Source organism: Selaginella moellendorffii, unplaced genomic scaffold (assembly GCF_000143415.4).
Source record: "Selaginella moellendorffii unplaced genomic scaffold, v1.0 SELMOscaffold_45, whole genome shotgun sequence".
Classification (NCBI taxonomy): Eukaryota; Viridiplantae; Streptophyta; class Lycopodiopsida; order Selaginellales; family Selaginellaceae; genus Selaginella; species Selaginella moellendorffii.
The window spans coordinates 159,081-185,561 of record NW_003314306.1 but is presented as its reverse complement, the minus strand read 5'-3'; the positions used below and the strand labels follow the sequence as shown (position 1 = coordinate 185,561).

Sequence of the window (26,481 nt, the reverse complement as noted above, 5' to 3'; positions counted from 1 at the left end):
TTCTTAGATGCGAATCGCGCGAGAGGAGACAACGAATGTGAGAACTTGCATCTTAACGGCGCCGAAGAACCCTAAATATTTAGGGTTCTAGAGCCTACATTTTGGGCACCGCCAAAACTTTGCGCGCTCGAAAGAGCTCTAATTCGTCTAGGAGTGCTCGAAAGAGGTACGATTTGCTGTTTGATTCGTCTAGGAACGAAAGATTTCCTTTTTCCAGGAGAAATGGTCTACGTTCTCGTCAAATCTACCTCTTACCTCAAATGCATATGTCATTGTGGAGAGGAATGAGACTATGTGATGGTTCTTTCATTGTGGAGAAAGAATGAGACCATGAATTGCGAAGGATTTTCTCTCCGGCCTCGCAGTATGATTCTTCAAGCTCGATCAATCTACTGGATATGGAGAAGCATCTTCTCAGCTCAACTATTCCAGGTGAGTAGAACAATTCATTAGCTTTTCTCGCAATTTTCACACACTCCTTCCTTCGCAGCTCTTCCAAGGCCGCGTTTCACAAGCGAAGATCTAAGCCACTATCCAAGTCGACACGAACTAAAGAGCTTGGTAAGCTCTCTCGATGGGGACGCTAGCGCTGGCGAGTATGCTCGAGTGGCATACTTTTGCGGCGAGCACCGGGCACTCCGCGAAGCCCAAGAGCTCCACGCGAAAGCCATCCATCACAGACTGGAGCTCGACGCTTTCCTCGGCAAGAACATCGTCAAGATGTATCTCAAGTGCGGCAGCGTGATGGATGCGAGCAAAACACTGCAAGAAATGGTGGAACCGGACGTGATTTTGTGGACGGAAACCATCGCCGAGCACACCAAGCGCGGCATGGCCAAGGAAGCTCTCAGGATCTTCCAAACCATGCAGCTAAATGGCGTGGCTCCAAACAAAATCACATTCCTCGCGGCTCTTAACGCGTGCTCGAGGCTGGAAGATCTGGGAGACATCCACGACAAGATCGTCCAAGGCGGAGCCGAGTCCAATCCAATGGTGGCGACCACGATCATCCACAGGTACTCCAAGTTTTCGAGCTCTGGGAAAGCCCGGCAAGTTTTCGACAAGGTCCGCGATCCAGACGTGTTCGTCTATAACGTGATGGTGGCGGCCTATGCGAAAGATGGCCTCCACGAGGAATCACTCGGGCTCTTCCAGCGGATGCAAATGGAAGGGATCACTCCGGACAAGATCACATTCCTCGCCATGCTCGATTCGTGCCAGGACGAGAGAGCGCTCAAAACCGGCTTTCTGGTTCACAGGATGATCGAAGAAACTGGCCTGGGCTCTGCGATGATCGACATCTCCACGGGCTTGATCAGCATGTATAGCAAGTGTGGCGATTTGGAAGCTGCGAAAGCTGTCTTTCAAAAGGTGGCAGAGGCATCCATAGATGAGGTTCTGTACACCGCCATAGCTGAAGCTCATGCGCGGCGAGGAAGCCTCAAAGACTCGCTGGAGATCATCACGAGAATGCACCAGAGTGGCGTCAAGCCCGGCAGGATCACCTTCACAGCGGTGCTGGACGGATCATCCGGGCGAGCTTCACAGAAGGAGCTCGAGCAGCTCCAAGCCGCTATCGCTGGTTTCGAGCACGACGTGGACGTGGCCACGGCGCTGGTAAACTCGTATGGAAAGTCCGGGATGCTTGGGCGAGCTCGGGAGATCTTCGAGGCGATGGAGGAGAGGAGCGTGATCACCTGGTCGTCGATCATCGCGGCCTACGCTCATCACAACCGCGTCTCGCAGGCGCTGGAGCTCTTCGAGGAGATGCAACAGTCGGGATTTGCTCCAAGCCCGGTAACTTTCCTGTCCGTTCTATCGGCGTGTAGCCACCGGGGGCTGCTCTACAGGGCGATCACGTACTTCGCGTCGATGATCCAGGACTATGGATTGACGCCGCTAGGCCAGCACTACGGCTGCGTTGTGGATTTGTTTGGGCGATCGGGTGAAGTTGGCGATGCAGAGGAGCTCGTGGAGAGGATGCCAGTGGAGCCGGATCAGGAGGCGTGGATGGCCTTGCTCCGGGCTTGTCGAGAGCGAGACGATGCCGTTCGTGTGGGCTTGCATGCCGGAGAGCGTGTTCTTGAGCTGGATCCGGGGTGGGAGTCCGGGTATGTGGTCTTGTCCAGTGTTTATGCTCCTTAGAAGTTTATAATCTTTCCATTTTTCTTTGATGAAAACAATGGTGAACGGCTCAAGATGAGCCAGATCCAAATTCAAAAATATCTGATAAGGCGTGGATTCAGCTATGTGGAAGGCCATGGCAATTGCCATGAAGGGCCACAGCAGGGAAGTGATTGTAAATTCATGGCAAGTCATCACAGATTTACGCTCTCCATGTATAGATGTTGAGTTTATATATGTTGTGCAGTGATCGAGGGTGGAAGCGGAGTGAACATCCTGTTGGAGGAGACCTGGAGAAATCTCCCAGAGCCTGTTCCTGTTTCATTCATGGTGAAGATGGCTGACTAGCATTGTGCTTTACCATGAGGAAGGTAATGGATACATGCTTGATCTTACGTGCTAGTCAACTATGTTCACCATGAATGAATAAAACTTTTGAGAGGTTTAATTGCCTCCATATCTTCTCTTTTTAGCTCCATTGCTACAGTTGTTTATTACATACAATGGATAAATTTGCACTGATGACTAATTAGCTAAATGTAAAATATAGCCTTTCATGCCAATTACTATAATGCCTTCTGCATTCCAAGAGCAAATTGTAAAAGCTTGTAAGATGTTATGGTTTGCCACTTCTAAAAGAAATCTGATACGAATATGCTAGCTTATCATTCTCTAGAGCTCTCTCCTGCAGCTAAAGACATTTTGGAAGCTTTTGATGGTATTAAAACTGCATCTGAGTTCGCCATCCATTGAAATCTCTGCCCAGAGACGTCCATGGATGGCAAACTCAGATGCAGTTTTTCTTTGGGGCATAGTCTCTGGGACCAGCAGCGACAGAGGTTGCAGCCGAGAAAGAGTGGAATAGACAAAACACTCTAGCTCTTGGAATCCTTGGACGTGTAGTGGGGAAGATCTATCGGTGTCACCTTGACACATCCCTGACAGTTTAGCTGAACCAACAAGACCAACGTAATTGAGATGAAAACCAAGATTGGCAACATGGTCAAGAAGAAGGATGAGTCAATCCAAGCTTATGCAAGTCGTTGAAGGATGCGAAGCAGATAGACACCCTTTAATCTTCCACCAAAGTGGACGACAGCGACCTTGTCACGGAGGGCATTCCAACAGCGTTTCAACTTGCTGCCACTGGAGTCTGGACATGTGGCCACGAGATCGTTAACGAGATGTTAGCGCTGGAAACCTTGTTAGGAGGTCTCAGGCCAAGGTCTCCGCGCCAGGAGGGTGCTGCCAAAGAACGCAAGGACAAAACGAGCGAAAGAGAAACAAGAAGCGCAAATATAACGGTCTCTGTAATATCTGTAAAAAGCCAGGACACTTTGCCCGGGACTGAAGTGGCCAAGATCCGGAAGGAAATCAGGAAGAGGAAGCAAGTCGCCAATTACGCACGAACAGAGCAAGATGCTGTCAGTAATGGCAGCTTGTTCATGGCTCTGTCCATATGCTGTTCTTGGAGTGTTGGGTACTTTATCTCCAAAGCCTTTTCTCGCATTTATAAGAAGTTCCAGACGGGAAGCGAATTTACCTCGGCGATGACTATTCACACAGCGTGTGTGGAGTGGGTACGATCAAGGTTCGACTTGCCACAGGACAGGCTGTAGCAGTCAGTGGAGTCTACTACGTTCCTGGTGTCAAGAAGACACTCTTCTCCGTTGGAAGAATCACAGATCGTGATTGCGAACTAGCGAGCAGCTTCTTTTTTGCAGGTTCTCAGCATGCGGTTGACCTCCAGACATGCCATTGCCGGATATTGAACAACTCGCGAGTTCAGGCATGGTTGACGGTCTTCACATCACTTCTCAGAAGCTGAGGTTTTGTGAGCCGTGCGTTCTCTCGAAGCAGCACAATTTCCTTTCAAGGCTGGTGCTGCTACAAGAGCTACCGAGAGTTTAAAGCTCATCCACTGTGAGGTGTGTATGATGCCAATACTTTCTCGAGAGAAGAAGCTCTATTTTGTGACTTTTGTAGACCTGGAAAAAAAGATGGTTACCCTGGAAAAAAAGATGCATTATTTTTCATTTTCTTATAAATCTCTTAAGAGTCATTCTCTTTAATTACTATTGGGTTTAAATCCTGATAGTGTGGAGATTGATGAAATTCCAAGATTATTGTATAGGTGTTGGAGGCAAAAAATAACAGTCTGAGATGGCATGTATTTATTTAAAAATGTAACTTATTATGGCATGGGTTCCATGCCATTGTATTAATATTAAAAGACAATTCTTTGAGAGGATTTGCATTATACTAGAAGTGTTACAGCATGTTATTGGAAGTCTACGAAGTTGTTTTATTAATAAGGGGAAAGTAAAGATTAAATGGGGACTTGGGCTCCACCTAGACTTGGAGCAACTGAGCCAATATTAAAAGGATGGAAAGAAATTAGACGACAATAACAAGGAGAAGAGAGAGGTGAAGCAGTGGCAGGGGGAGGAGAAGTGATTAAGTAGACATTTCCTTGTTTAAAATAAAATGGCATGTGCCTCAATGCAGTTGAATTTTGTTATATTTATATACTATATAAAGGTTTGAAAACCTTATTTTACAAGTGGGATAATGACAATTCCCACTTTAACGAAATAGAGCTTAAATATGCTTGGATATTTTAGTAACAATTGATATAAAATTAGAATAATCATGTATCTAAATAATACTATTAGAGGTTTGATGTGCTCATGAATCCACACCATAGCATACTCAACTTCTCCCCCATCTCTCCAACAACCTCATTCATATCATCTTGATAATAACAAATTTGATTGATCACTCTATCCATCAATATATTCAACATTCCAAGAGCATAAGAAACATACATGAAACAAGTAATGTATATAAAGCCTAAATTGATCAAAGGAAGGAAAAAGTGGAAACCATTTATTAAAATGAGAAAGTGATGATACAGCTTGGGTGGCAAGATTATCAAATGCATACCATTGGAAGAGAGTACACAAGATCAGTCTAGTGAGAGGAATTGCAATTGGTAGCATCATGCAATATCTTATCTTGCAGTTTTGCATTAAGTGCAGAAGAAAAAACTAGATAAATATGAGATGATTTCTAATGGAGTTACAATAAAAAGATTTGTATTTGAAAGAAGTTTATTTAGAGGAAGATTTTAAACTTTCTTCTATTTTTCATAAGCAAAGCTGCTATGGCATTTAGAAAGTATGATGTAAAATAAAAGTTTGTATATGTCCCAAGCTAGATCATTTTAGAGGATATGATTGTGGACATCATAAATAACATTTAAAAGTGAAAAATTGAAAAATTATAGAGAAAAAATATTTCTTACCTCCTTCCCATCACAAAATTAAGTTTGAAAGATTTGTTTAAAAAGAAACATTCTAGCCTCTGATACACTATTGCTTGGGGAATTAATACAAATATTTTATATATATATATAAAGTCGCGTTGACTACGTCCCTGCCCTTTGTACACACCGCCCGTCGCTCCTACCGATTGAATGATCTGGTGAAGTGTTCAGATTGCAGCGATGCTAACGGTTCGCCACCGGCGACGCTGTGAGAAGTTCATTAAACCTTATACATACATACATACATACATATGTGTTATAACAATTCAACCACATATGTGTTTATATTTTATAAATTTTATAGGTTTGTATAATTTTTTGCCAAACTACAAGTACTTCCCTTTTTGGGAGGTGTACCTCTTCCTAAAAACTATCATCACAAACTGCTTACCATACTAGAAACTATTATTAAAAAAAATAAACATTTGTAATATATATAATTATTTAAAAACCTTATATAGATATAAAATTATTTAAAATTAGTAAATGTAAAAATAATCTTATAAAATAATTATAAATAAATACAAATACTAAATATTATGGAGAAAATAATGTTGGCTCTTGTTATGGAGGTGAGCAACAAATAACATGCCCATCATTATTTCCTGCAAGTTTATTAAGTTCAAGTTCCTGTCCTTGAGAATCATGACAAATTAAATTATTTTCTTTCCTTTCTGGATACAAATTACAATATAAAATTTCATAACTACAAAGACCAATTACAAAAATGGATGGATGCCAAGATTTATCAATTTTTTTACAACTTACACTAACACTTAAGTATAAAGGCTCAAGTGTTAGAATTTTACAAGTATTAATCCATCCACCACATGGCTCATCAGATAATATACCAATTGTAAAATTTAATATAACTAAAACTAATAAATAATAATTCATGATTATAGATATTAATTTATGATTAGGTATTATTATTTATAATTATTTTTAAATAAAAAATTTAAAATTAAAACTTTAACAGTTGTTATATTTGTTTTACTATGGTGGATATAATAATATCTAGAGAATAAAGTTAGAGAAAATGAAGTACTAATAATACTTTATTGCACTTTAGCATCAGTTGGCTTATTATAGATATACACACATATAGATAAATAAATAAATATTTCCCTAAGGATAATCAAAGATGCCCCTCACCTCCACTAATGTGAGTGCTTTGAATATGGAAAGGGAATACAGAAAATGTGCATATCAATTAGCCCAAAAACCCTAGCTTATATATAGGAGCGAGTGGTCCAGATTGAAACCAATCCAACGGTTACCAAAATCCCACTACGCTAATATTAGTATACAGCATTGTAGTTGTACACTTGGCCCTCACATAAATAATATTCTCACCTCATTAAACATGCTTAAATATTATTCTATATAAATAAGAGGAATACATTTATTATTTTATAATTTATTAATTGATGGTAATAGATATATCTAAAATATTCTTGGATATTTTATATATTGGCTGGGAACAACTTAGACAAGAGAGAATGGAGATTTAAGTCTAGAAGCTATGATAGATCAAGCATAGCTATCCTGGAATTAGGTTTGAATTATACTATATTAAATAACCTTTCGAAAAGTTTAAATTCAAGCTATGTGAACAGTCAGTCCAACTCATGTAGCTTAACAGAAGCTTAAGCATGAGCTATAAGCATAATTTAAGATGATGGATCTTGGATCAGTGAAATATTTTTTGGGGATCAAGATTATACACGACAGGCAAGCTGGCATCATACAATTATCTCAGCAAAAGTATGTTGACAATATCTTGGAGGTTTCATCTTGCTGAGCTGAATGAAGCATAAACTCCTATGGAAGCTGGCCTCCATCTCAGCAAAGATCAAGTCTCACAAACAGTTGAGGAATGCAAGAAGATGAAGCAGATACTGTACCCATAGATGGTTGGCACCTTAATTCACCTGATGGTCTGCACACAGCCAGATTTGGCTTTTTTAGTGGGAGCAGTGTCCCAGTTTCTCAAGACTCAAGGATTCCTCATTGGTTGGCAGTCAAATGCATCTTTCGCTACTTGAAGGGGACCACACATTATGCACTCACGTACTCCAAAGTCCCAGCAGGTATGGCTTCACAGATGCTGCCTTTGCAGGCGAGGTTGAGCAGCGCAAATACACCTCAGATTATATTTTTAGTCTCGGCAGTGGCACTCTCACATGGTGCAGCAAGCGACAGTCAATTATAGCGTTATCCTAAGGAATGTTGCTAGCTACGACAACTTTTGGACGGCATCAGCTAGCGCCAACAGTTACCTTTTGCGATAACCAGGGTGCTATCGCACTCACCATGAATCCCAGGTGCCATGGGCGTACCAAACATATCCAGGTGCAGTTCCATTATATTTGAGATCAAGTGAACCAGCATGTTTTGGAGCTCATCCAACAAAGCAGGTTGCAGATATTTTTACCAAGGCGTTACTGTTCCAGCGACACGTACAAGCACTTGGCATGAGAGAGCTCCTTGAGCGAGCACCTTAGTGCTCAAGTGGGAGTGATATGAATATGCTGGCATAGCATATTCTCCAGAGCTCTCAGGCGGTTTTGTAGCCTCTCGTGATGAACGAGAGCCTGTTCATCCTTATCAGAGTCGATGTTGGGCTTGACGGCTATCCATTTGTCGTCCTTTTGGGTCTGGAGGCCCCGACGTCGTCTTGGTCGAGCATTTTCAGGCAGTTTGGGTCCGCGTGAGCTCCTAGACCGAGTGCCATGGACGGCTGCGGACACGGTGGATAGAAGTTCATTCTCATCCCGGCGGAGTGCTTGGATTTGAAGTTCTTGCTGAAGAAATCCTGGTCCAAGTCCAGGCTCTCGGCTAAAAGCTCCAGGATCTTGACCCCGAGGCAGTGGAGTTCGTTGCCGTAGTCCATGATGGTGGAGCTGCGAGAATGAGATGATTAACGAGTGGGAAACTGAACTAGAAGAGAGATAACTGAGGTACCTGAGCTCCGAGTTTCCATCTGGCCATAACTTCTTAACTATCGGCACCACGTTGGAAGTTGGAGCAATTTGCAAAGTGAAAGTCTCGGACCACGGGACGCGAGTTGGAATGAAGCCATGCCTGCCTGGAAGTTCGGAAGGCAGTTAAGGAACTTGGTAAGCTCTCTAGATGGTTGGCGAGTATGCTCCAGTAGCAAACTTTTGTGGCGAGCACCGGGCACTCTGCGAAGCCCAAGAGCTCCACGTGAAATTACAGACTGGAGCTCGATGCCTTCCTCGGGAAGAACATCGTCAAGATGTACCTCAAGTGCGGCAGCATGATGGATGCGAGCAAAGCACTGGTGGAACCGGATGTGACTTTGTGGACCGAAACCATCGCCGAGCACAGTGGCGTGGCCAAGGAAGCTCTCAAGATCTTCCAAACCATGCAGCTACACGGCGTGGCTCCAAACAAGATCACGGCTCTAAACGCGTGCTAGAGGCTGGAAGATCTGAGAGACATCCACGACAAGATCATCCAGGGCGGAGCCGAGTCCAATCCAATGGTAGCACCATGTTGTGCAGTGATCGAGGGTGGAAGCGGAGTGAAACATCCTGCTGGAGGAGGCCTGGAGAAATCTCCTAGAGCCTGTTCCTGTTTCATTCATGGTGAAGATGGCTGACCAGCACTGTGCTTTATGTAATGGATGCATGTTCAACCTTATGCGCTGGTTAACTGGTTATCTTCACCATGAATGAATGGAACTTCTGGCTTCCGTTCCTTATTAATTCCATTGTTATAATCCTTTATTGCTTACAATGAATGAACTTGCATTGATAATTAACTAAGCTGAATGTAAAATCATCTTCCTTGTGACCCTTTATGGCAATTGCTATAGTGCCTTTTGCATTCCAGGAACAAATTGTAAAAGCTTGTAAGATATTATGGTTTTGGTGCCACTTCTTGTAGCATCTTGGATTACCTCAAATATATATATATAAAAAAAATGTAGTGGACACGGATGGAATGTTGTTGTCATACGTGATAAATCTTTTGTGGTCCTGAATCACACGGAAAATTCGTGTGAATAGTCTCTGGCCTGGCTGTCGTGGGGACCACGCTTTATTTTCAGATGCACTCGTCCATATAATGCTTAGATCTGTCATTCATAAAAAGATAAAACTAGACATTTGCGTTGAGGTTTCCTTTTAGTCGGTCTTGCTCTCGTCTGAGATCTTCATGAACGTGTCCAGGCCACCTTTGCCGCGCATCCGCTTGGTTCTAATCTGCTGCAAATACTCTGCCCAAGTGAAGGGCCTGTAGAGCAGTGGATGGGCTTCGTCCACGAGCTGCGCTGGAACCTCCATGGATACACTGTCGTCCGGGCTGTAGAAGAAGGCAACGGACAAACGAGCGTTATTGCCATTCACAACAGCGCGGTGCTGGACGCTGCGAAACCTGCCATTGCTCCACGCCTGAAAGAGAAAGCAGTAACGAGCGAGAAGTTAAAGAAGAGAATAACTTGGTTTACCTGGAGGCTATCTCCAATGTTTAGGACCAGTGAGTCGACATCGGGCTTGACGGCTATCCATTTGTCGTCCTTTTGGATCTGGAGGCCACCGACTTCGTCTTGGTAGAGCATTGTCAGGCAGTTTGGGTCGGCGTGGGCTCCCAGACCGAGTGCCATGGACGGCTGCGGACACGGTGGATAGAAGTTCATTCTCATCCCGGCGGAGTGCTTGGATTTGAAGTTCTTGCTGAAGAAATCCTGGTCCAAGTCCAGGCTCTCGGCTAAAAGCTCCAGGATCTTGACCCCGAGGCAGTGGAGTTCGTTGCCGTAGTCCATGATGGTGGAGCTGCGAGAATGAGGTGATCAACGAGCGGGAAACTGTAAATAGAAGAGAGATAACTGAAGTACCTGAGCTCCGAGTTTCCATCTGGCCATAACTTCTCAACTATCGGCACCACGTTGGAAGTTGGAGCAATTAGCAAAGTGAAAGTCTCGGACCACGGGACGCGAGTTGGAATGAAGCCGTGCCTGCCTTCGTATCCCTGGAAGAGACCGAGCGATGCTTTCTCCTTGTCTTCGGCAGGCAGTGAAAAGAACGCTCGTCCTTGAGTTCTCACTCTTTCCAGCAGCTCCAGAGGGATGCCGTGGCCAGCCACCTGAAAGAATCCCCACTCGCTGCTGGCCTCCGCAACTTCCCGAGCAATTCTCTTCCTCGACTCCTCGGAACACTCCGGCAGCAACAGTTCCCCGAGGTCCACAACTGGCAGGGACACCTGCTCGGAGTAACCATCGTGAGGCACTGTGACACGCTCCGACTCAGGAAGCAAGAACACCTCCGGAATGGTCTCTGTGCCTTGCAAAGCTTTCGCAAGGGAGCCAACGTTGGTGCTTGCCCCTGAAATGGGAATATTGTGGACCGAAGGAACTGAAGCTGGCTGGAGTGTCTGAGCTGCTGCCATTGCAAGATATCAAGTCGTTAAAAGAACAGCAAGCAACTCGGACACCACAATCCTAGACTAACTGCTTAGATATAGACTTTATGCATCAGAAAGCAGCACTAGGAAGAATCCTCTCCGAAGACAAACACGCAATATACAGTCCTGAAACAGGAGCTAAGCGTCCTGAGGTACTGGATGCCTTTTCAGCGAGGAGGCGCGCTCACACAGACAGCATGAAAAGCTGAACTAGGACTCACTACGAACTCCACGCTTCGGCGGTGCTCCTCTCTCACTTTATAGTACCGAAGTGTTTGCAGATCGCAAGATTAGTTTGCTCTGCGAGAATCAGAGAGGCGGCGGTTCACGTGACACAGGATTCCAAATGCAAAATGACACTGCTTTCTTTTCCCAGTCAAATATGCATGAACCTGATCCTGACACTCCAATTTCAAATATCTACGGCAAACCTGGAGTTAACCAGAACTGTGGCTAAGTCTTCTCGCGATTAGCTTGTGCCTGCAGAAGTTTTCTCGTATTCTTCTTTCCTCCGCTCTAAGATGTCTTCTACTTTTCCAAGCAATCTCTAGAGTACAAACGAGCAAATGCGGTAGGAATACGAGCAACTTCAACAAAATGAGCTGACCTTGAAACTGTCCCGATGAATTGAAACGCACTTGCATTTCGTTGTCGCTCTGACAGTCGCTGCTCTAGGATTGTTGCTTAGTAGCGCCAACTCCCCAAAGTAATCTCCACGCTTGTATTTCATTAGTACCTTGTCTCCTGTCCTTGCCTCGGCTTCTCCCTGCGAAATAAATTCAGTTTCCACAAGCGGTAGCGAGCCTTACTTCTTCCAGAAAATAAAACTTGTTTCCTTCTTGGCCCTCCACTATAATGTCTGTGTTTGGTTCGTAGTATTCCGCGTCCAAAACATCGGCAATTGCGGATCTTTCGTACGCTGTTAGCGTCTACACGCCAACCAAAATAAAGGCGAATTGATGGAGAAACGATTGCAAACTATTTACCTTCAGCAAAGGAACCTCTGCCAAAAACTTTTCGTATAATTGCCGCTTGTTGTTGGTAGTTTGCATAAGAATCGCTCGAAAAGTGGGCCTGTCTACCGCCCAGAGTGTACAGCTTGTAATTGCCTGGAAAGAATACCAAATGAGTCCTGCAAAACCAGCAAACATATTTTAATGAATTGTAAAACCTTGACAGTTGCCGCACGGGGAGCATTGTACAGAAGCGCAAGCTCTCCGAATGTGTCTCCAGGACCATATCTCTTGACCATCTCGGGGCGTATCCTCTCTGGGTCCTTCAACCACACTTCACATTCACCTATCTAAACAAAGAGTCAAAACAAGGGAAAAAACATGGAATGACGAAGCACACCTCGATGAGGAAAAATTTGTCACCCTCATCGCCCTGCTTGATTATAATGTCATTGGGGTTGTACTTAACTTCCTCCACAGAATCCACCACCTGAAGCACAATCCCGCGTCAAACACAAAAGCCAAATGCTTTGAGCTACTATAATTGTTACCGTGCACCTTTGAGGGATTATGGTGAGCTAATCGGCAAAGCTTCTTTGCGGAGAAGAACTTTTACCGTCTTTGTTTGCTCCTTGTCGAGAGACTTGAAAAGATAGTTCTTCTCCAATGCGTGCTGAATGCGTTCCCGCGCGGCTTCATTCTTTTCGATGGCCTGAGAAATGAGAAAAGCAAAAACATCGATCGCTCGTTGAGAAAAATTCCAAGCATTGACAGAACCAAACATAGAGGAATGAGCGACGAGCTTACCCTTGGAACATAAGCTGCTGCTTTCTCAATATCTGATTCGGCACTCACTGCAAGTCTTCTTTTTGTTGACTGGCTCATGAGCTTGGCAGCTTTTTGATTCAGCTTTGTCCGCTCCTGCACGAATCGCATTCGCAAAAAAAATCGAGCGTGAAATAGATCAACACAAGCAGCTTGAATGTCACAGGTAAGCAAATGGATGGATCGAAATACTCGAGGCATTCACGAATTTAAACGAAAGATCCAAGAATGCAAACTAGCTTCGAATGGATTGATCGAAACACTCGATAATGCAAGCGGCACTCATAAATCCAGCCGAAATATCCAAGAATGCAAGCTAGCTTGAGGAAGATTGATCGAAACACTCGACAATGCAACGAATCCAAGCGAAATATCCAAGAATGACGAGGATCGCTTACCCGAGGAGTCGATGCGGCGGTGCTGTCAGGGCCGCCCCCACAGGGAGGCGCCATCCCCGACGCGCACCCCTTTTTTGCCTTGGCAAGAATGCCCCCGTTGCCAAATATCTTCCTTCCAACCCTAACCTTGGGGAGTTTCAGCTTCATCAACACCGCCGCCTCTACGCACCCGTGCCGCCAATCGCTCCATCGCCGCCGCTCCTCCCTCCGCCGCCTCTCCTCTCCGCCATTTCCTTTCCACTCACCATCGCTCCTCTCTCCCTCTTCTGGTTTTCAAAATAGGAGTGACGGTTTGTGTCACGGGGCCACGCCAGCGCTAAAATCTCTATGTGATTTGTCCACGTCAGCCCTAAATGTTTATATGGTATCCCAAAGTTTTTATGAATTGTCATTAGCAAGGAGGAACCCTATACCCGGAAGCTATGGCAGTATTGCTCCTCGTGACTCCAACGCCAGACAGTGACACTCTGCTCTTCACTCTCGCATCCAGCGATTTCAAGTAAGTGAGCGGCGCTCGATTCGAGTTTCACGCTTTTCCCTGTCTAGGATCGTGATCGCGGGCGGCAGACCGGCTCCAATTGCCCCAGCGTCTTGCAGATTCGTGGAGCTCGATCTCCGTGGCGATGAAGCGAGCGTGGAGCAATCGATCGCCAGCACGTGGGCGGCTTTTGGGCGGATCGATGCGCTCGTCTTCTTGTGCGATCACGATCAAGGGAGCTTTCAGCCGGTGCTGGAAGCGAGCGAGGAAGATTGGGATGGAGCGGTGGAAAAGAACCTCAAGGCGGCTTGGCTGGTGAGTAGATCCGTGGCGAGACGCATGAAACTCTCCGGAGCTGGTGGATCGATCGTGTTTGTGACGTCCATCGCTGGGAGCGAGCGAGGATTGTTTCCAGGAGCGGGGATCTACAGCACCTGCATTGCGGGAGTCCATCAGTTGAGCAAGGTGAGAGAGAAAAAGTTCCATACCTCTGGAAAGTTTTTGATCGATCTCGATGTTCCTGGCCAGGCGCTGGCGATGGAGCTCGGCAAATTCAACATCCGCGTCAACTGCGTTGTTCGTGGCTGGAGCGAGTCGGACGCAGCGGCCATGATCTCGGCAAACTCGAGTGGCAAGAACACGGCCTTGACGACGAGCAGCGTGAGCAAGCTTCTTCCGCTGGAGCGCTGGGCCGATGGTTCCCGCGACTTGGCCTCGAGCCTGCTCTACTTCGTGAGCAAGGATTCGTCTTTCATCACTGGTACCACCGTTGCGGTGGATGGCGGTCAGTCGTTGGTGAGGCCTCGGCTAAAGTCGCGTTTTTGATAACCTTCTTCAACCAGACATGTCTGAAAAAACGCTATGAGAAAATCCACATCGATAGTAATGTACACACGCTCGTATAAATCACAGGAAATCTTACAGATCGATCACTCAGTCTTGACTCTTATCCACAGTCTTCTGCAAGGCAGGAAAACTCATCAGCGTCTCGGATGGATCAAACCATTCTATCCTTCAACATACCGGCTGAAACGAAGAACATACGCTGAGAAGCTCTTCCACGGGAGCCCAGTCTCCAAAGTTCCTCTCCACGAACTGGTAAGCAACCCCGGCTTTCCCAGCACGTATGATGTAGAGTCCGCCTTTGATCAGGCCCTCTCCCACAAAGTTCCCCTCGGCTCCGCTCGTCTGCGCGCGCTTGTAATTCATCCGAGCTGCCGCGTTGAAGCAAAAGCCCGTCACAAGGTTGTCTTTGAGCAACCGGCCACCTCCGAGCGCCTGGAAAAACTCCCTGTTCTTGTCCACCACCACCATTCCTCCCCAGTAGCGAGGCCAGAACGCTCGCACCTAGAAAAAAGAGTTTTTGATGATGTTTTCAGGAAAGAATCGCTCAAAGTTACCTCGGCTTCCATGTACTCGCCAAGGACTGCCACGAGATGAACGCCCATGGCGTCGAAGATCGGCTTGCGAGCGTAGAGCTGGTGTGCCTCGGCTCGACACATGACACATCTATGAAACAAGTTAGCGAGAAGAACACGAATCTCTCAAGGAACTCGGCCTCACTCTCAAACTTGAACTTACCCGGGTCTTCTCATGATGAACAGCAATGCCGGGCGACGGCTCCAGAGATCCGCCGCTTTGATCGGCGGAGGCAATGCCACGCCCGAATCGATGCTCCATCCATCGATGGAGCTGCCCCTCTTGTGCTCTGGAGTGACGCGCTGCACGCTGATCTTCTCGAGGACTTCGATCGGCGTCACATTCTCGTCGACACGCAGGGGAGGGATGAGGCCACAGAGCTTCGGGACCGCTGGCGCCGACGCGACGATCCCCTTGGTCTCCTTCTTGGACGGATCGTCTCGAGGAGGACTAGGGTTCTTGGCGGGACGAGCACTGTCGGGCTCCTCCGGCTGAGAATCTTTGGAAGATACCGTCGATACTGTGGAGCGTGTTCTTCGCGAGGCCGGCAGCGACAAGGATGGCGGCATCCGGATGCCGCACGCGACGGAGCGATCAACGAATCGCGCGACGTGGCCGCGCTTCATTCCAAACTGGCTGGCGAGCGCGGTGGGGGATTCGCCGATCAGCTCTGCCAGGGTTTTGCCGGACGCTTCCAGCTTGTCTGCGTACTCCATGAGCGCTCGATCGTGCAAGTAGCTGCGGATTTCGAGCGCGTCCTGCAACAAATTCGTTAGATCGCAAGAAATTTCGTTAGATCGCCGCAAGGCACGCGAAATCTGGAAGAAATTCATACCCGCTGCTGCTGCGTGAGATTGAGCGCCTCCATGTCCTCGCTGCTCATCATCTTGATCGTCGGAACGTCGTCCCAGCCATCCGCGACAAGCGAATCGATGATCTCCTTGAGCGTGCCATTGCCGACGAAATCCGCGAGCGCGTAAGACGACGCCATGGATCCACTCTTCCAAAACCTATCTAGCCGAGGGCGGCCCTTTATAAAGTTAATGGATAAAGATGAAAAAGACCTCTAAATTGTAAACGAATATACTGCACATCTAGGGTTAGGGCTCATCGAAATTTCTAGGGTTCTTGAAGTAGGATGAGCTATCCGGCACCGGTACAGAAGGAAATCTAGAGCGCGGAGATGGATTTCGACGAGTACGAGTACCTGGAGAAGACGGTTGAGAGCGCCGCTGCCGCCGGTGCTACAGCCGGGGCGAATGGCGAGGGCGCCAAGGCGGTGGCGGCGGCGGAGGACGATGGGCACAAGAGCGAACACCGCAGTAGCAAGCGCTCGCGGGGGGACGAGGAGCGCGATAGGGATAAGGGCGATCGAGAGAAGCGCTCGCGCCGGGAACACAGGAGCTCCAGGTATGAGCGGGAGAAGGATAGAGATCGAGGGCGCGGCGACGACAAGGAGAAATCCGAGAGGGATAGGGACCGGGATAGGGACAAGGAAAGGTCTCGGAGTAGAAGGGATGACAGGGATAAAGACTCGCGACGCCACAGCCGAGATAAAGAGAAGGAGGAGAGGGCAAGCTCCAAGGACAGGGAGAAAGATAAGGACTTTCGGTGAGTCTTATCAAACTCTTCTCTTTGAGTTAATGGGTTTTTTTGGTTTTTTTTTTCCTTTGTCCAGGAAGTCTCGAGAGAGGCGAGACAGGAAAGAAGAATCAGCACCAGCGGAGTCTGAGCCTGATCCGGAAAGAGATCAGCGAACAGTCTTTGCTTGGCAGGTCCTTGAAAGTTCTCCATTTTTATTTTTCTTTCCTTCTCACAGAGAAGTGTTGATTTTGCAGATTTGTCTCAAAGCGGACGAGAAGCACGTCTACGATTTTTTCTCCAAAGCCGGAAAGGTGAGCACACTCTAGTGATCTAGCTCTGATAGGAAGTGCGTGAGTTTAATGTCTGAGTTGGTCATTTCGTTTTGTCTTCGCATCAGATAAGTCATTTGTGCTCCTATTTGCAGTATGAAAAAAGCACCTGTCTGCTTTCGACGTGGGAAAACATGTAAGTATCTTGTGGCTCCGAATACTGTAACGGTATCTTCTGTTGAAGCCACTAGCTTGCCGTGGTCTGGGTTGTTCTCTCGCTCTCACTTTCGTAACAAGTATCTCAAAAAATTCCACGTGCTCTTTGTGCTGTCTATACAGGTCCGGGATGTGCGTCTCATCATGGATCGGAATTCTCGAAGATCTAAGGGTGTTGGGTACGTTTTCTCGTTCTGTTTTTCCTTGATTTTGTGTCGTCTAATTTTCTTGTATGCTCTCGCAGGTATATCGAGTTCTACGATGCCATGTCTGTTCCGCTGGCCCTCCAATTAAACAACCAGCCGCTGCTTGGTCAAAATGTGATGGTAAAACCGTCCGAAGCTGAAAAGAATTTGGTTCACTCAGCTAGTGGTGGATCAGCCGCGGGAGCTTTCAATGGCCCTTATTCCGGTGGTGCTCGGCGTTTGTACGTTGGAAATCTACATGTGAATATCACTGAGGACCAGCTCCGGCAGGTAAGAACGAATATCTCTCGACATTTCAGCTCCTTTTTTTGTCAGGTTTTCGAGCCTTTCGGCGTCATCGAGCTTGTTCAACTCCCGCTGGACCAAGAAACAGGGCTTTGTAAAGGGTACGGCTTTGTGCAGTATAGCAAACTTGAGGATGCGCGAGCTGCTCAACAAGGACTGAATGGAATTTTGGAGCTTGCTGGACGAGCCATCAAGGTACATTGTTTTTATCTGGACTGTGGTTTCAGCCTGTTCTGTGTTTGTTTCCAGGTATCTGCTGTTACCGATCAACAAACTGGACAAGACATCGGCACTACGCAAAATGATCTTGATGACGATGAGGGAGGTGGATTGGTAGGTCCTGCTTTTGATCGCATAATGCCGATTATGATACTTTGGTATTAGCAGGCTTTGAATGCTCGGTCCAGGGCTCTACTTATGCAAAAGCTTGACCGCAGTGGTGGTGTTGGGTAAGTTTTCATTCCCTTTACAGTTTCTCACATTTTCAAACCTCTGTAGGGCGCCCGCTTCTCTTCAGCCTCAGGCCCCCATGGCTGTACCACCCGTATACGGTGGTATAGGTTCTGCATTGTCGATGCAAAATGGATCGGTGCTTCCGGAGGAGCCAATAGGACCACCTAGCGAATGCTTACTTTTGAAGAACATGTTTGATCCAGCCACAGAGGTTTGGAATCTCTCTTTTTGATTGCCCTTCTAAACTTGATTTGCTTTTGTGCAGACTGATCCAGAGTTTGATATCGATATTAAAAACGACGTGCAGGATGAATGCTCAAAGTTTGGTCCCGTGAAACATATAAGCGTCGACAAGTAAGCTTTTTTCCTTTGGTGATTCGCAGTGGAGCGTTACGCGTTTGTTTTTGCAGGTACAGTCAAGGGCACGTCTACGTAAGATTCGGTACAGCAATCGATGCTTTGGCCGCGCAGCTAAACTTGAACAAACGATGGTTCGCTGGAAAAACGATTCGGGCGACATTCATGGTAAGGCAATGCTTTTTTCTTGTTCAAGTTCTAAACGCTCTTGAATTCGCAGAATGTGCAAGTCTACGAAGAGAAGTTCCCGGAGAGCAAGCAGCTCTAGCGGGTGTGCTTATTTTGCTGATTGATAAAAAGAAAAATGTAGTGGAGGATTTACTCCTCCTAATGGTTTTTACTTTACAGAGAGTGATCTGTTATTGGTCTTATTACCTTTGATTCTCTGTTAATATCAGAAGATATCGCGCTAAGCAAAGTAACCATGGATTTAAGAAGATATCGCGCTAAGCAAAGTATGGAAGCTCGTCTTTAGAGCTAAGCAAAGTAGGAAGCTCGACTTTATGTAGAGCTAAGCAAAGATGGAAATACTTTCCTTATAGAATAATTGAAGCGATTCACACAAGCAAAGCATCAACCACGTATATATTCCGGAAGAACTTGAATGTTTAGGATCAATCTAAAAGAAAGAAAAGAAAATGGTTGAAGTGATTGTCGATTGGGTCATAGGAAATGCTTTCAAGTTTGTTGCTGGGGAGTTTATCAAGGTGGCGAGATACAAGGAGGAGCTCCGGCCTCTAGCCGAGGATCACCGCAAATACGTCGCCCTGCTCAAGGAGATGGAGTCCAATCCAACGAAGAACAAGTACCAAACGCAATCCAGCCAGTTCCAGAACTGGAGGGAAGAATTCAACCGATGGTGCATGGATACCATGGAGGTGATCGAGCTAGCGAGGCGAGGAGCTAGGAAATACCAGATCTTTGAAAGGTTTGCTTGTCGATCGTGATCACATCCATAACTTTCAATCATCTTTGTTCTAGACGAAGGATCTGGCTCGCGATCAAGAGGCAAAGACTCTCCTTTTGTGTCATTCACAACGATCTTCCAGCGGCCACCTTGTCGTGCTTGGTCGTGGAGCAGCGGAGTACTCACGGCTACCGGAGGCAGCCAGTTCCGGAGAACATCATGCCAGTGAGCGAGAAGCTGGAGGAGATCATCCGGCTGCTCATGGACCCGGAGAAGGGGAAGTGGATTGGCATCTGCGGGATGGGTGGATCCGGCAAGACCACCCTCGCAAGCCTGGTGAACAACGACGCCAGAGTTCTCGAGCACTTCGAAGGCCGCGTCTACTTCCTGGGCGTCCATCGCAACGCGAGCGTGGAGAACTTGCAGAGGGCGCTGTTCAACCTCCTGGACGATGATCGCGGGAGAGCTCTCGATCAGCCCAAGTCGACGCTGCATGATCTTCTGGGCGGCCAGAGAACGCTGCTCATACTGGACGATGTCTGGGAAGGCGCGGTGTTGGATGGGCTCGACGTCCTGGATCGGGCAAACGGGAGCAAGATGCTCGTCACCACGCGAAACTCCGGGCTGCTCGAGCGGAGGAAGGCGGAAGTGATTACCTCGGCGGGGCTTCTCTCGAGCGCGGATAACAAGAAGTTCTTTTGCATGCACGCTTTCAAGGACGCCGGGAGCGAGCAGCCGGGGATCGATGATCTCGTGGGCGAGATGGCGGCGGCGTGCAAGGGACTCCCGCTCGCGCTCAAGGTGGTGGGATCTTCCATGGCGGGCAAGACGGATCGGGCAAGCTGGAAGGTGTCCGCCGCGAAGGTGAAAGCGCGAGGGCTGGCGGCACTGGAGGAGGAGGGAGAGGTGTCTCACCTCTTCGACTATAGCTACGAGGACCTCTTGACGCTCGAGTATGGGAAGCTCTTCCAGGAGTGCTACCTCTGCATGGCTGCGTACGAGGGAGACGCCAGGATCACGCTCGAGGAGCTCGTGGCGCTGTGGAGAGGAGACGATCTCATCCCGCCTCTGGCCGTGGAGCAGGGCGAGACCAGCGGCTGGGACGAAGCTCGGATGATTCTCGACGTCCTGGTGAAGAGATCCATGGTTGAAGTCGAGGTTGATGGTGGTGGCTACCGCCTTCACGATGTTCTTCGCGAGCTCATCCTGCGCCGCCTCGACAATCCTCGAGGGGAGCACGAGGAAGGGTGTGCTTTTCTGGCTGGACGAGCGACAGGGAAGAGGCTCACAGATCTATTCAGCTCCAAGTTGGTAGGAGTGAGAAGGATCTCGCTGCGAGCTTCCGGGATTTCTTCGCTTCCACCGAGCGAGGGCGTGGCACACGACGTTCGGGTTTTGCTGCTCGACAAGAACAGCCTCGCAGATGGTGGATTGAGTGCCGTCAAGAGTTTCATCAACTTGAAAGTCTTGAGCATGAGAGGGACGAGCTTCAAGGTTCTACCGAGCGAGATTTGCAGCCTCGGGCAACTCCAAGTGCTCGATCTGCGGGACTCGAGGCTGGAAGAAGTCCCCCAGTGCTGCTACACCATGTCCTCGCTCAAATACTTGGATCTTCTCACAAGCTCGAGCTTCAAAGGAATTAGAAACTTCCAGTTTGCAATGCTCCACAAGCTCTCTAACTTGGAGGTATTACACCTGAACTTTCGCAGCCCTCGGGACGAGAAGCTGGATCTAGATGCCCTTGAGAAGCTGACGAGCCTGGAGCTCTCGAGCGACGAGAAAAACCACGGCAGCATAGAGATCTTCTCGAGCAGCCCAGCAAAGTTGGCCAACCTCCGGTACTTGACACTCCATACAAGGGTGGCAAACCTCCGGAACTTCTTTGCCATGCCGGCCAATCTCGAGTCCTGCGTGGTGCGAGTGGAAACCTTGCATGGCTCGTGGAAGAAGCTGTTCCAAGGGTGTAATTATCTGAGGCTGCTCGAGGTAGGAACTTGCTTCGATGAAATCCCAGAGGTGGACAAGTTTGTGGCGCTCTCGTCTCTCACACTACACGGCTGCAGCATGCCACCAGCATCCTTTGCAAGCTCTTCAGTCTTTCCATGCTTGACTACCCTGGTTTTCTGGGACTCCACATTCGAGGAGCTCAAGGATTTCAACCCAGGATCATTCCCTATGCTTGCAAAGCTCGAGTTTCATTCGTGTCGGAGCCTGCTCTATCTTCCTCGATCGGTAACTCGGCTCCCAAAGCTCAAGGAGCTTCATGTAGTGAACGGAGGCTTGGTGAAAGGTCTGCTGGAAGAGTTTCCGGGGCAAGAGGACGTGTTCAGTGAGCTCCGGGTGCTCAATCTTGAGGGGACGCGCATCCAGTGCCTGCCTCTGGTGGTGGCATGGTCTCCAAAGCTGGAGAGTTTGTCGGTGAGGGAGTGTTACAAATTGGAGAAGTTGCTGATCGAGTCAAGTGCCATGGACGAACGTGAAATGTTCCCAGGGTTGATTGAGCTTAACTTTTCAAACACCAGCCTCAACTTTGATGACCTCCCAGCACGTCTAAGGAGCAAGGAGGACCTCAAAAATATATGCTGAGAAAAACTAAGTTTATTTCAATCTGTATTTATATTGTTAAAGATTGGATGTTGAGATTCATTATTTACTTTTCATATGAATTTATATTGATTATATATAGAAGCTTTGATTGATAAATGTTTCTATTAAAATTATTTTATATAAAAAATTTGAGAAGAGGCAATTAATAATTAAATAAATACATATATTACAATAAAAAATCTCATAAAAAAACATGCATTTTGTCTTTAGTTCCCTAAAGCTCTTAGTCATTTTATTTAATTTTTATTTTAAAACAAAAATTCATTTTTATTAGTTTCCCAATTTAGACTTTAGTCAAATAGTTTAGATTTGATTTTCAAATGCCTTAGATTTTAACAAAAGTAAAATAATAATATTTAGACAAAGGTGATTTGTATTTTACATTGCCAAACCAAAACAATTTTGATTGAATCTCTATTTTTTTTAACCACAAGTCTTTATTCTTTTTACATAAGAAAGAAGGTTTTTTAACATATATACCATTTATATACCATTTAACATATAAACCATATATTTTGTATACTTATTTTAATATAAATTTTATTAATATTTTTATTGGTGTTAGAACAAATATTTTAGTTTCATTTAATATAAATTTTAATTTTTAATACCTAATTTTTAATATTCATAACATAATTATAAAATAAGATAAATTTTATTACTTTAAAGTATTAAATTTAAAAATAAAAATAAAAGTGTTGGCATTGTTATGTTGAAAAATTAAATATGCTAAATAAAATATTTTTTTATACCATATTGGAAAAAATGTATATAAAAATATAATTAATATTATTTTGACATTCTTTGTCAAGAAATATTGTAATTTCAAACCTATATTTCTTCAATGGGAATTAGTAGAGCTTTATATTCAACTATTAATAGTGGTTTATCTATTTAAGTTGCACTGCAACAAATTGCAGAGTAATTTGTAAAAAGTATTATAATAAAGAATTTGTATGAAGTGATTTAAGTTATACATATAGTTACATATCTATAACATAAGTTATAGATATGTAAAAGTTCTTTCTAGATATACTTAAAGGTTTTTATAGTTTTCTTAGAGATTTATTCTAGATGTATTTGTGCAAAAAATGAAATGTTATATAATTTTTATTTATCATTGTGAAATGATTTATATTTCAAAATCAGTATTAAAAATATTTTATATAATTTTAACTTTCAAGCACATTCTTTAATAACTCAAATGAATACAAAAAATACTCATTTTTATTAAAATGATAATTTAAACTTAAAATATATTTTTATTTTCGAAAATTTGTCTTTTTTAAATGAAAATTTTGAAACTAAAATTAATCTGAATAAAGTAGTTATTGATGGTAAGAAAATATAAGTCATTTTAACTACTTATGATGGTCTCCAATACCATTCAAAGACCAATGAAGTGTCAGTGAGATATAGATATAAGTTGGTATACTCATAAAACCTGGATTCTCTCGCGAACCAACGAGGATTGGGACGGAGGACCATGGGCTTTGACAAGTGAGACTACCACTGTGGATCGTTGGTCGCGACGCAGATTTAGGCATGCTGGCGTTGGAAAGTGTGGCCTCAAAGAAGATCAACGTTCTCAGGCAAACGGAAAGATGGCTAACGTGGAGGACTTCCAGAGGGAGATGAGAGAAGCATGGTCCAAGGGACTGATCTTCGCGATGAGGGACTTTGTTTTCCTTTGCTTCCTCCTTGGGAATAGTTTCCTCGACATTTGAAAGGGAGGGATCCGTTAGCTGGAGGTTTACAACAAGACTTTTAGTGAGGGTCTTCTTGATCAACGATCACGGAGAGATAGATATGGAGCGATTCGAGATCTTCCTTCGCAATCCCGATCTGGAACCATTGCCATACCTCAACACTCTCAAGTAGTGTTTGAGGTGGTGGTGGAGTCGAAATACAAGTACTTTAGCGCAATCTCATACCACGCAACAGGATTTAAAACATGCAAAAAGAAAAAAGAAAAAAAGAAGAAAGAATGTACCACAAGATCAAAATGTATCAAAGATGTTTGTATTGACAAGATCAATTCTTTGCATTAGTTTTGTTTGGAGTGGAGATCAAGCCACGAGCAAATATCCGCCAAAACTCTGTCGATGGTATCGTCGGGCTCGCCTTCCAAAATGCCGTGATAGACCCCCTCGTAGAGATAGAGCCTCTTGTCCGTGCTGCTAGCGTTGTCATACAAAGCTTTGCTCACCGATGGATCCGTGACTTTGTCGGCACCACCGTGCAATATGAGCAGCGGTAGAGACACCTGCCATTCACGGAAGAAATCGACACGAAGCCTGTTAATCAATGATCTTGGCCAGAAGAGAGAGAGAGAGAGAGAGAGAGAGAGAGAGAGAGAGGGAGAGAGAGCGATATCGCAATTGTAAGCTTACTTGTCTCATGCTCGATTCGATCTCCTGTGTCGTCACAAGCAACTCCCAAGCTGTTCTAAGGCGCGGCCTATCGACGTAGCCAACGACGTTGTAGTATGCCTGTGATGTTTTTTTTTTCCAAGGTCACAAAGTAAGATTCAAAGACGTGAAAATAGGAGTACCTTCTTGCGTTTCTCCGGGTCTTTGAAGGCATAGGCAGCAAGGTCTCGCGTGGGCAGTAGCTTTGACTTCGGGAAAACCGGAACGAGAGCCTTTAAAATCTGCACCAGAATCCACGGAGGATACATGTCGTCCGCAATCTGCGAGGAGAAAACTTGGACGTCAAGTCGAAAGCTGTTACTACAACGAGAAGAACAAACATGTTGACTTGCCTTGCACATTGGAGCGACCAGGACTGCTCCATCCCAGACTTTCGGCTGCTTGAGATGTGCTTTGATGGCTATGGCTCCTCCCATGGATTCACCAAACAAAAAGCATGGAAGTCCTGTGAACTCCTTTCGTTCTGCCATGTGAACAAGAGTCAAAATCTAGAAAAGCCTTGGCTACCAAGTAGACCACAAAAAGCTTCGAGAAAAGAAGCTCCTACCTCGGATGGACGAGTAATGCTCGATTACATCATCAACGAGAACATCAAAGCTTTCGATGTAGCCGTGTAGGCCAGACGAGAGACCGAATCCCTCGTAGTCCATTCCAAACACCGCGTATTGAGCTCGAGCGAGCCTTCTCGCAATTCCTACAATGACCAATGAGCTTCTCATGAGTCTTCGCGACTAAATCGATCAAACATACCTTCGAAGAAGAAAGAGATAGTATCACCGTATCCATGGCAATAGAAGATCAGTCCCTTGGGTTGGCCAGATTCCGGCAACCAGCTCTTTGTAAAAAGCTCAACACCTCGAGAATTCACCTTAAACTCCTGAAGAACACAAACGTTGACTATGAGAAATCGTGGCCACGGACGAGAATCTAGAACAAATTTCCACTTACTTCTGTTGCCACTACTCCCGTGGAGGGTCCCTGGCCAAAGCTCCAATCGTGAACCAAGGAGAAAGAATAAAGAAAGGAAACTTACAGCGATATTCAAGCTCCTCCTCACTTTCTCATAGTCGGCAAAAATCTTCCTACGCTCCGTCGCCCAATCCAGATTGCGCTGGAGCCGGTCGCTCCTCCCATCCTGCCGCGCCGACGAATCGCTCTCAATCCTCCTCAGGATCGGCGGCAGCAGCGTCGCCAGCGCAATCCAGAGGAGGACGAGCAGCGCCCCCGCCGCGCTCCACGACCTGGCGCTGCTGGAAACATCACCCGCCCCGTTGACGAGCATTGCCACAAAATCATGCATCACCGTGATCATCCCTCGCCACGCCGCAATCGATCACGCTCATACGATCGCGAATCGCGCGCCCCGATCGATCGATCGCCCTTTCTAATCGCTCGAAATATTTTTGCTCGCGCCCAGAAATTAGGGCTCCTACTATTTAGTCCTCCTCGTCCTCTCCAAGAACTTTCACAGTGGAAGCTTTTAGAAGCGCCAATCAATTCCAATGGCGCATTTTCTTTCTTTGTGTGTCCCAAAAACCGGCGGACACAGTGTCGCATTTTCGCCACGTGTCGGCGCGATCCCATGGGTCCACGTGTGACGCCTTGGCCGCTCCACATTGTGCCACGTGTCGCACGTGAAACCAGGTCCCTAGAATACGAGGAGATAACTATTGTTATCAAGAAGAATATATGTTCTTTACTTTCACCGCCATTTTTTTCTTACCTCGAGTTTTGACTTTGTAACTTTAACCGGTCAATCATCGAATCTTTGCGTTTGTTTAGTGTGTCAACATCGTCGCACACTTCCCGGGACGATGGATGGACGGGCACACACCCACAAACACAGACCACTTTATCAAAAGAAGCAAAGCTTGGATGGGATTGGGCTGGAACTGTGTTTGATTTGAGTAATCCAAGGTTTATCCACAGTATTATATAAAAATCTCTTGGCAAGGATCATTGTCACAACACACACCATATAAAAATTGTAAAAAAGCTCTATATTCCCAGACTGGAGCCGCAACAAATCATGCCATAGGTGAGGTCCAACACGACATAAGTATCAATGTTCGCGAGTAAAAGAAAGGTGGTGGAGCCATGCAAACGCAAAGCAAAAAAAGAACAAGCCAACAAAGCGGGCAAAGCTAAGCGCGCACTTGTGATGCGCCTCTCTCTTCTTATCTCGCGAATCGCGATTAAATTAAGAGGCA

The 26,481-nt window shown here is 46.1% G+C and overlaps 8 protein-coding genes across 9 annotated transcripts; 4 read left to right on the top strand and 4 right to left on the bottom strand.

Annotated features, from left to right (window-relative positions):
- Positions 1-84: 84 nt before the first annotated feature.
- LOC9648224 (pentatricopeptide repeat-containing protein At3g12770) lies at positions 85-2,642 on the top strand. Its single transcript, XM_024685767.1, has 3 exons — positions 85-166; positions 218-432; positions 491-2,642. The coding sequence occupies exons 2-3, from the start codon at positions 399-401 to the stop codon at positions 2,143-2,145; spliced, it is 1,689 nt and encodes a 562-aa protein (XP_024541535.1). The 5' UTR covers positions 85-166; positions 218-398; the 3' UTR covers positions 2,146-2,642.
- A 6,897-nt stretch (positions 2,643-9,539) lies between these two features.
- LOC9648222 (probable 2-oxoglutarate-dependent dioxygenase ANS) lies at positions 9,540-11,125 on the bottom strand. Its single transcript, XM_002980478.2, has 3 exons — positions 10,317-11,125; positions 9,930-10,254; positions 9,540-9,873 (listed from the first exon to the last, which is right to left on the bottom strand). Exons 1-3 carry the CDS (start codon positions 10,865-10,867, stop codon positions 9,607-9,609), a joined length of 1,143 nt encoding a protein of 380 aa, XP_002980524.1. The 5' UTR covers positions 10,868-11,125; the 3' UTR covers positions 9,540-9,606.
- A 97-nt stretch (positions 11,126-11,222) lies between these two features.
- On the bottom strand, positions 11,223-13,331 carry LOC9656288 (cAMP-dependent protein kinase regulatory subunit). The gene is made up of 9 exons (XM_024685633.1): positions 13,059-13,331; positions 12,643-12,756; positions 12,452-12,547; positions 12,236-12,325; positions 12,054-12,185; positions 11,869-11,991; positions 11,692-11,811; positions 11,490-11,648; positions 11,223-11,429 (listed from the first exon to the last, which is right to left on the bottom strand). Exons 1-9 carry the CDS (start codon positions 13,203-13,205, stop codon positions 11,352-11,354), a joined length of 1,059 nt encoding a protein of 352 aa, XP_024541401.1. The 5' UTR covers positions 13,206-13,331; the 3' UTR covers positions 11,223-11,351.
- Positions 13,332-13,428: 97 nt separating this feature from the next.
- LOC9648221 (uncharacterized oxidoreductase MT1753.1) lies at positions 13,429-14,465 on the top strand. Its single transcript, XM_002980621.2, has 3 exons — positions 13,429-13,557; positions 13,605-14,001; positions 14,065-14,465. Exons 1-3 carry the CDS (start codon positions 13,481-13,483, stop codon positions 14,359-14,361), a joined length of 771 nt encoding a protein of 256 aa, XP_002980667.2. The 5' UTR covers positions 13,429-13,480; the 3' UTR covers positions 14,362-14,465.
- LOC9656287 lies at positions 14,413-15,988 on the bottom strand. 2 transcript variants are annotated; one of them, XM_002980476.2, is made up of 5 exons: positions 15,791-15,988; positions 15,118-15,713; positions 14,937-15,045; positions 14,560-14,883; positions 14,413-14,496 (listed from the first exon to the last, which is right to left on the bottom strand). In XM_002980476.2, the coding sequence occupies exons 1-5, from the start codon at positions 15,944-15,946 to the stop codon at positions 14,470-14,472; spliced, it is 1,212 nt and encodes a 403-aa protein (XP_002980522.2). In that variant the 5' UTR covers positions 15,947-15,988; the 3' UTR covers positions 14,413-14,469. The 2 variants fall into 2 exon arrangements, with proteins under 2 accessions (XP_002980522.2, XP_024541399.1); XM_024685631.1 differs by having other exon boundaries at positions 14,413-14,493.
- A 72-nt stretch (positions 15,989-16,060) lies between these two features.
- Positions 16,061-18,747, top strand: LOC9656286 (RNA-binding protein 39). Its single transcript, XM_002980620.2, has 12 exons — positions 16,061-16,566; positions 16,634-16,730; positions 16,794-16,850; positions 17,148-17,203; positions 17,269-17,500; positions 17,546-17,710; positions 17,765-17,848; positions 17,903-17,964; positions 18,014-18,179; positions 18,234-18,322; positions 18,379-18,493; positions 18,546-18,747. Exons 1-12 carry the CDS (start codon positions 16,139-16,141, stop codon positions 18,591-18,593), a joined length of 1,599 nt encoding a protein of 532 aa, XP_002980666.1. The 5' UTR covers positions 16,061-16,138; the 3' UTR covers positions 18,594-18,747.
- Positions 18,748-18,963: 216 nt separating this feature from the next.
- LOC112350039 (probable disease resistance protein At1g61300) lies at positions 18,964-23,566 on the top strand. The gene is made up of 3 exons (XM_024685495.1): positions 18,964-19,220; positions 19,307-21,724; positions 23,377-23,566. Exons 1-3 carry the CDS (start codon positions 18,964-18,966, stop codon positions 23,564-23,566), a joined length of 2,865 nt encoding a protein of 954 aa, XP_024541263.1.
- A 275-nt stretch (positions 23,567-23,841) lies between these two features.
- LOC9656285 (caffeoylshikimate esterase) lies at positions 23,842-25,757 on the bottom strand. The gene is made up of 8 exons (XM_024685632.1): positions 25,305-25,757; positions 25,220-25,249; positions 25,022-25,148; positions 24,819-24,965; positions 24,604-24,734; positions 24,394-24,531; positions 24,233-24,331; positions 23,842-24,105 (listed from the first exon to the last, which is right to left on the bottom strand). The coding sequence occupies exons 1-8, from the start codon at positions 25,581-25,583 to the stop codon at positions 23,887-23,889; spliced, it is 1,170 nt and encodes a 389-aa protein (XP_024541400.1). The 5' UTR covers positions 25,584-25,757; the 3' UTR covers positions 23,842-23,886.
- Positions 25,758-26,481: the final 724 nt, after the last annotated feature.

Coding starts and splice junctions, on each gene's coding strand:
- LOC9648224 (XM_024685767.1), top strand. CDS start 399: ATGGAGAAGCATCTTCTCAGCTCAACTATTCCAG. Junction 433..490: donor TCTCAGCTCAACTATTCCAG/GTGAGTAGAACA, acceptor CTTCCTTCGCAG/CTCTTCCAAGGCCGCGTTTC.
- LOC9648222 (XM_002980478.2), bottom strand. CDS start 10,867: ATGGCAGCAGCTCAGACACTCCAGCCAGCTTCAGTTCCTTCGGTCCAC. Junction 10,255..10,316: donor GATGGAAACTCGGAGCTCAG/GTACTTCAGTTA, acceptor TCATTCTCGCAG/CTCCACCATCATGGACTACG. Junction 9,874..9,929: donor ACATTGGAGATAGCCTCCAG/GTAAACCAAGTT, acceptor TTTCTCTTTCAG/GCGTGGAGCAATGGCAGGTT.
- LOC9656288 (XM_024685633.1), bottom strand. CDS start 13,205: ATGAAGCTGAAACTCCCCAAGGTTAGGGTTGGAAGGAAGATATTTGGC. Junction 12,186..12,235: donor ACAAATTTTTCCTCATCGAG/GTGTGCTTCGTC, acceptor CTCTTTGTTTAG/ATAGGTGAATGTGAAGTGTG. Junction 11,812..11,868: donor CAGAGGTTCCTTTGCTGAAG/GTAAATAGTTTG, acceptor GTTGGCGTGTAG/ACGCTAACAGCGTACGAAAG.
- LOC9648221 (XM_002980621.2), top strand. CDS start 13,481: ATGGCAGTATTGCTCCTCGTGACTCCAACGCCAGACAGTGACACTCTG. Junction 13,558..13,604: donor CTCGCATCCAGCGATTTCAA/GTAAGTGAGCGG, acceptor TTCCCTGTCTAG/GATCGTGATCGCGGGCGGCA. Junction 14,002..14,064: donor GAGTCCATCAGTTGAGCAAG/GTGAGAGAGAAA, acceptor GTTCCTGGCCAG/GCGCTGGCGATGGAGCTCGG.
- LOC9656287 (XM_002980476.2), bottom strand. CDS start 15,946: ATGGCGTCGTCTTACGCGCTCGCGGATTTCGTCGGCAATGGCACGCTC. Junction 15,714..15,790: donor ATCTCACGCAGCAGCAGCGG/GTATGAATTTCT, acceptor AATTTGTTGCAG/GACGCGCTCGAAATCCGCAG. Junction 15,046..15,117: donor TTCATCATGAGAAGACCCGG/GTAAGTTCAAGT, acceptor CTTGTTTCATAG/ATGTGTCATGTGTCGAGCCG.
- LOC9656286 (XM_002980620.2), top strand. CDS start 16,139: ATGGATTTCGACGAGTACGAGTACCTGGAGAAGACGGTTGAGAGCGCC. Junction 18,180..18,233: donor TGTTTGATCCAGCCACAGAG/GTTTGGAATCTC, acceptor GCTTTTGTGCAG/ACTGATCCAGAGTTTGATAT. Junction 18,323..18,378: donor AAACATATAAGCGTCGACAA/GTAAGCTTTTTT, acceptor TTGTTTTTGCAG/GTACAGTCAAGGGCACGTCT.
- LOC112350039 (XM_024685495.1), top strand. CDS start 18,964: ATGGTTGAAGTGATTGTCGATTGGGTCATAGGAAATGCTTTCAAGTTT. Junction 19,221..19,306: donor GAGGTGATCGAGCTAGCGAG/GCGAGGAGCTAG, acceptor TCTTTGTTCTAG/ACGAAGGATCTGGCTCGCGA. Junction 21,725..23,376: donor GAACGTGAAATGTTCCCAGG/GTTGATTGAGCT, acceptor GTCGCGACGCAG/ATTTAGGCATGCTGGCGTTG.
- LOC9656285 (XM_024685632.1), bottom strand. CDS start 25,583: ATGATCACGGTGATGCATGATTTTGTGGCAATGCTCGTCAACGGGGCG. Junction 25,149..25,219: donor CGGGAGTAGTGGCAACAGAA/GTAAGTGGAAAT, acceptor TGTGTTCTTCAG/GAGTTTAAGGTGAATTCTCG. Junction 24,106..24,232: donor TCGAATCGAGCATGAGACAA/GTAAGCTTACAA, acceptor CGTGAATGGCAG/GTGTCTCTACCGCTGCTCAT.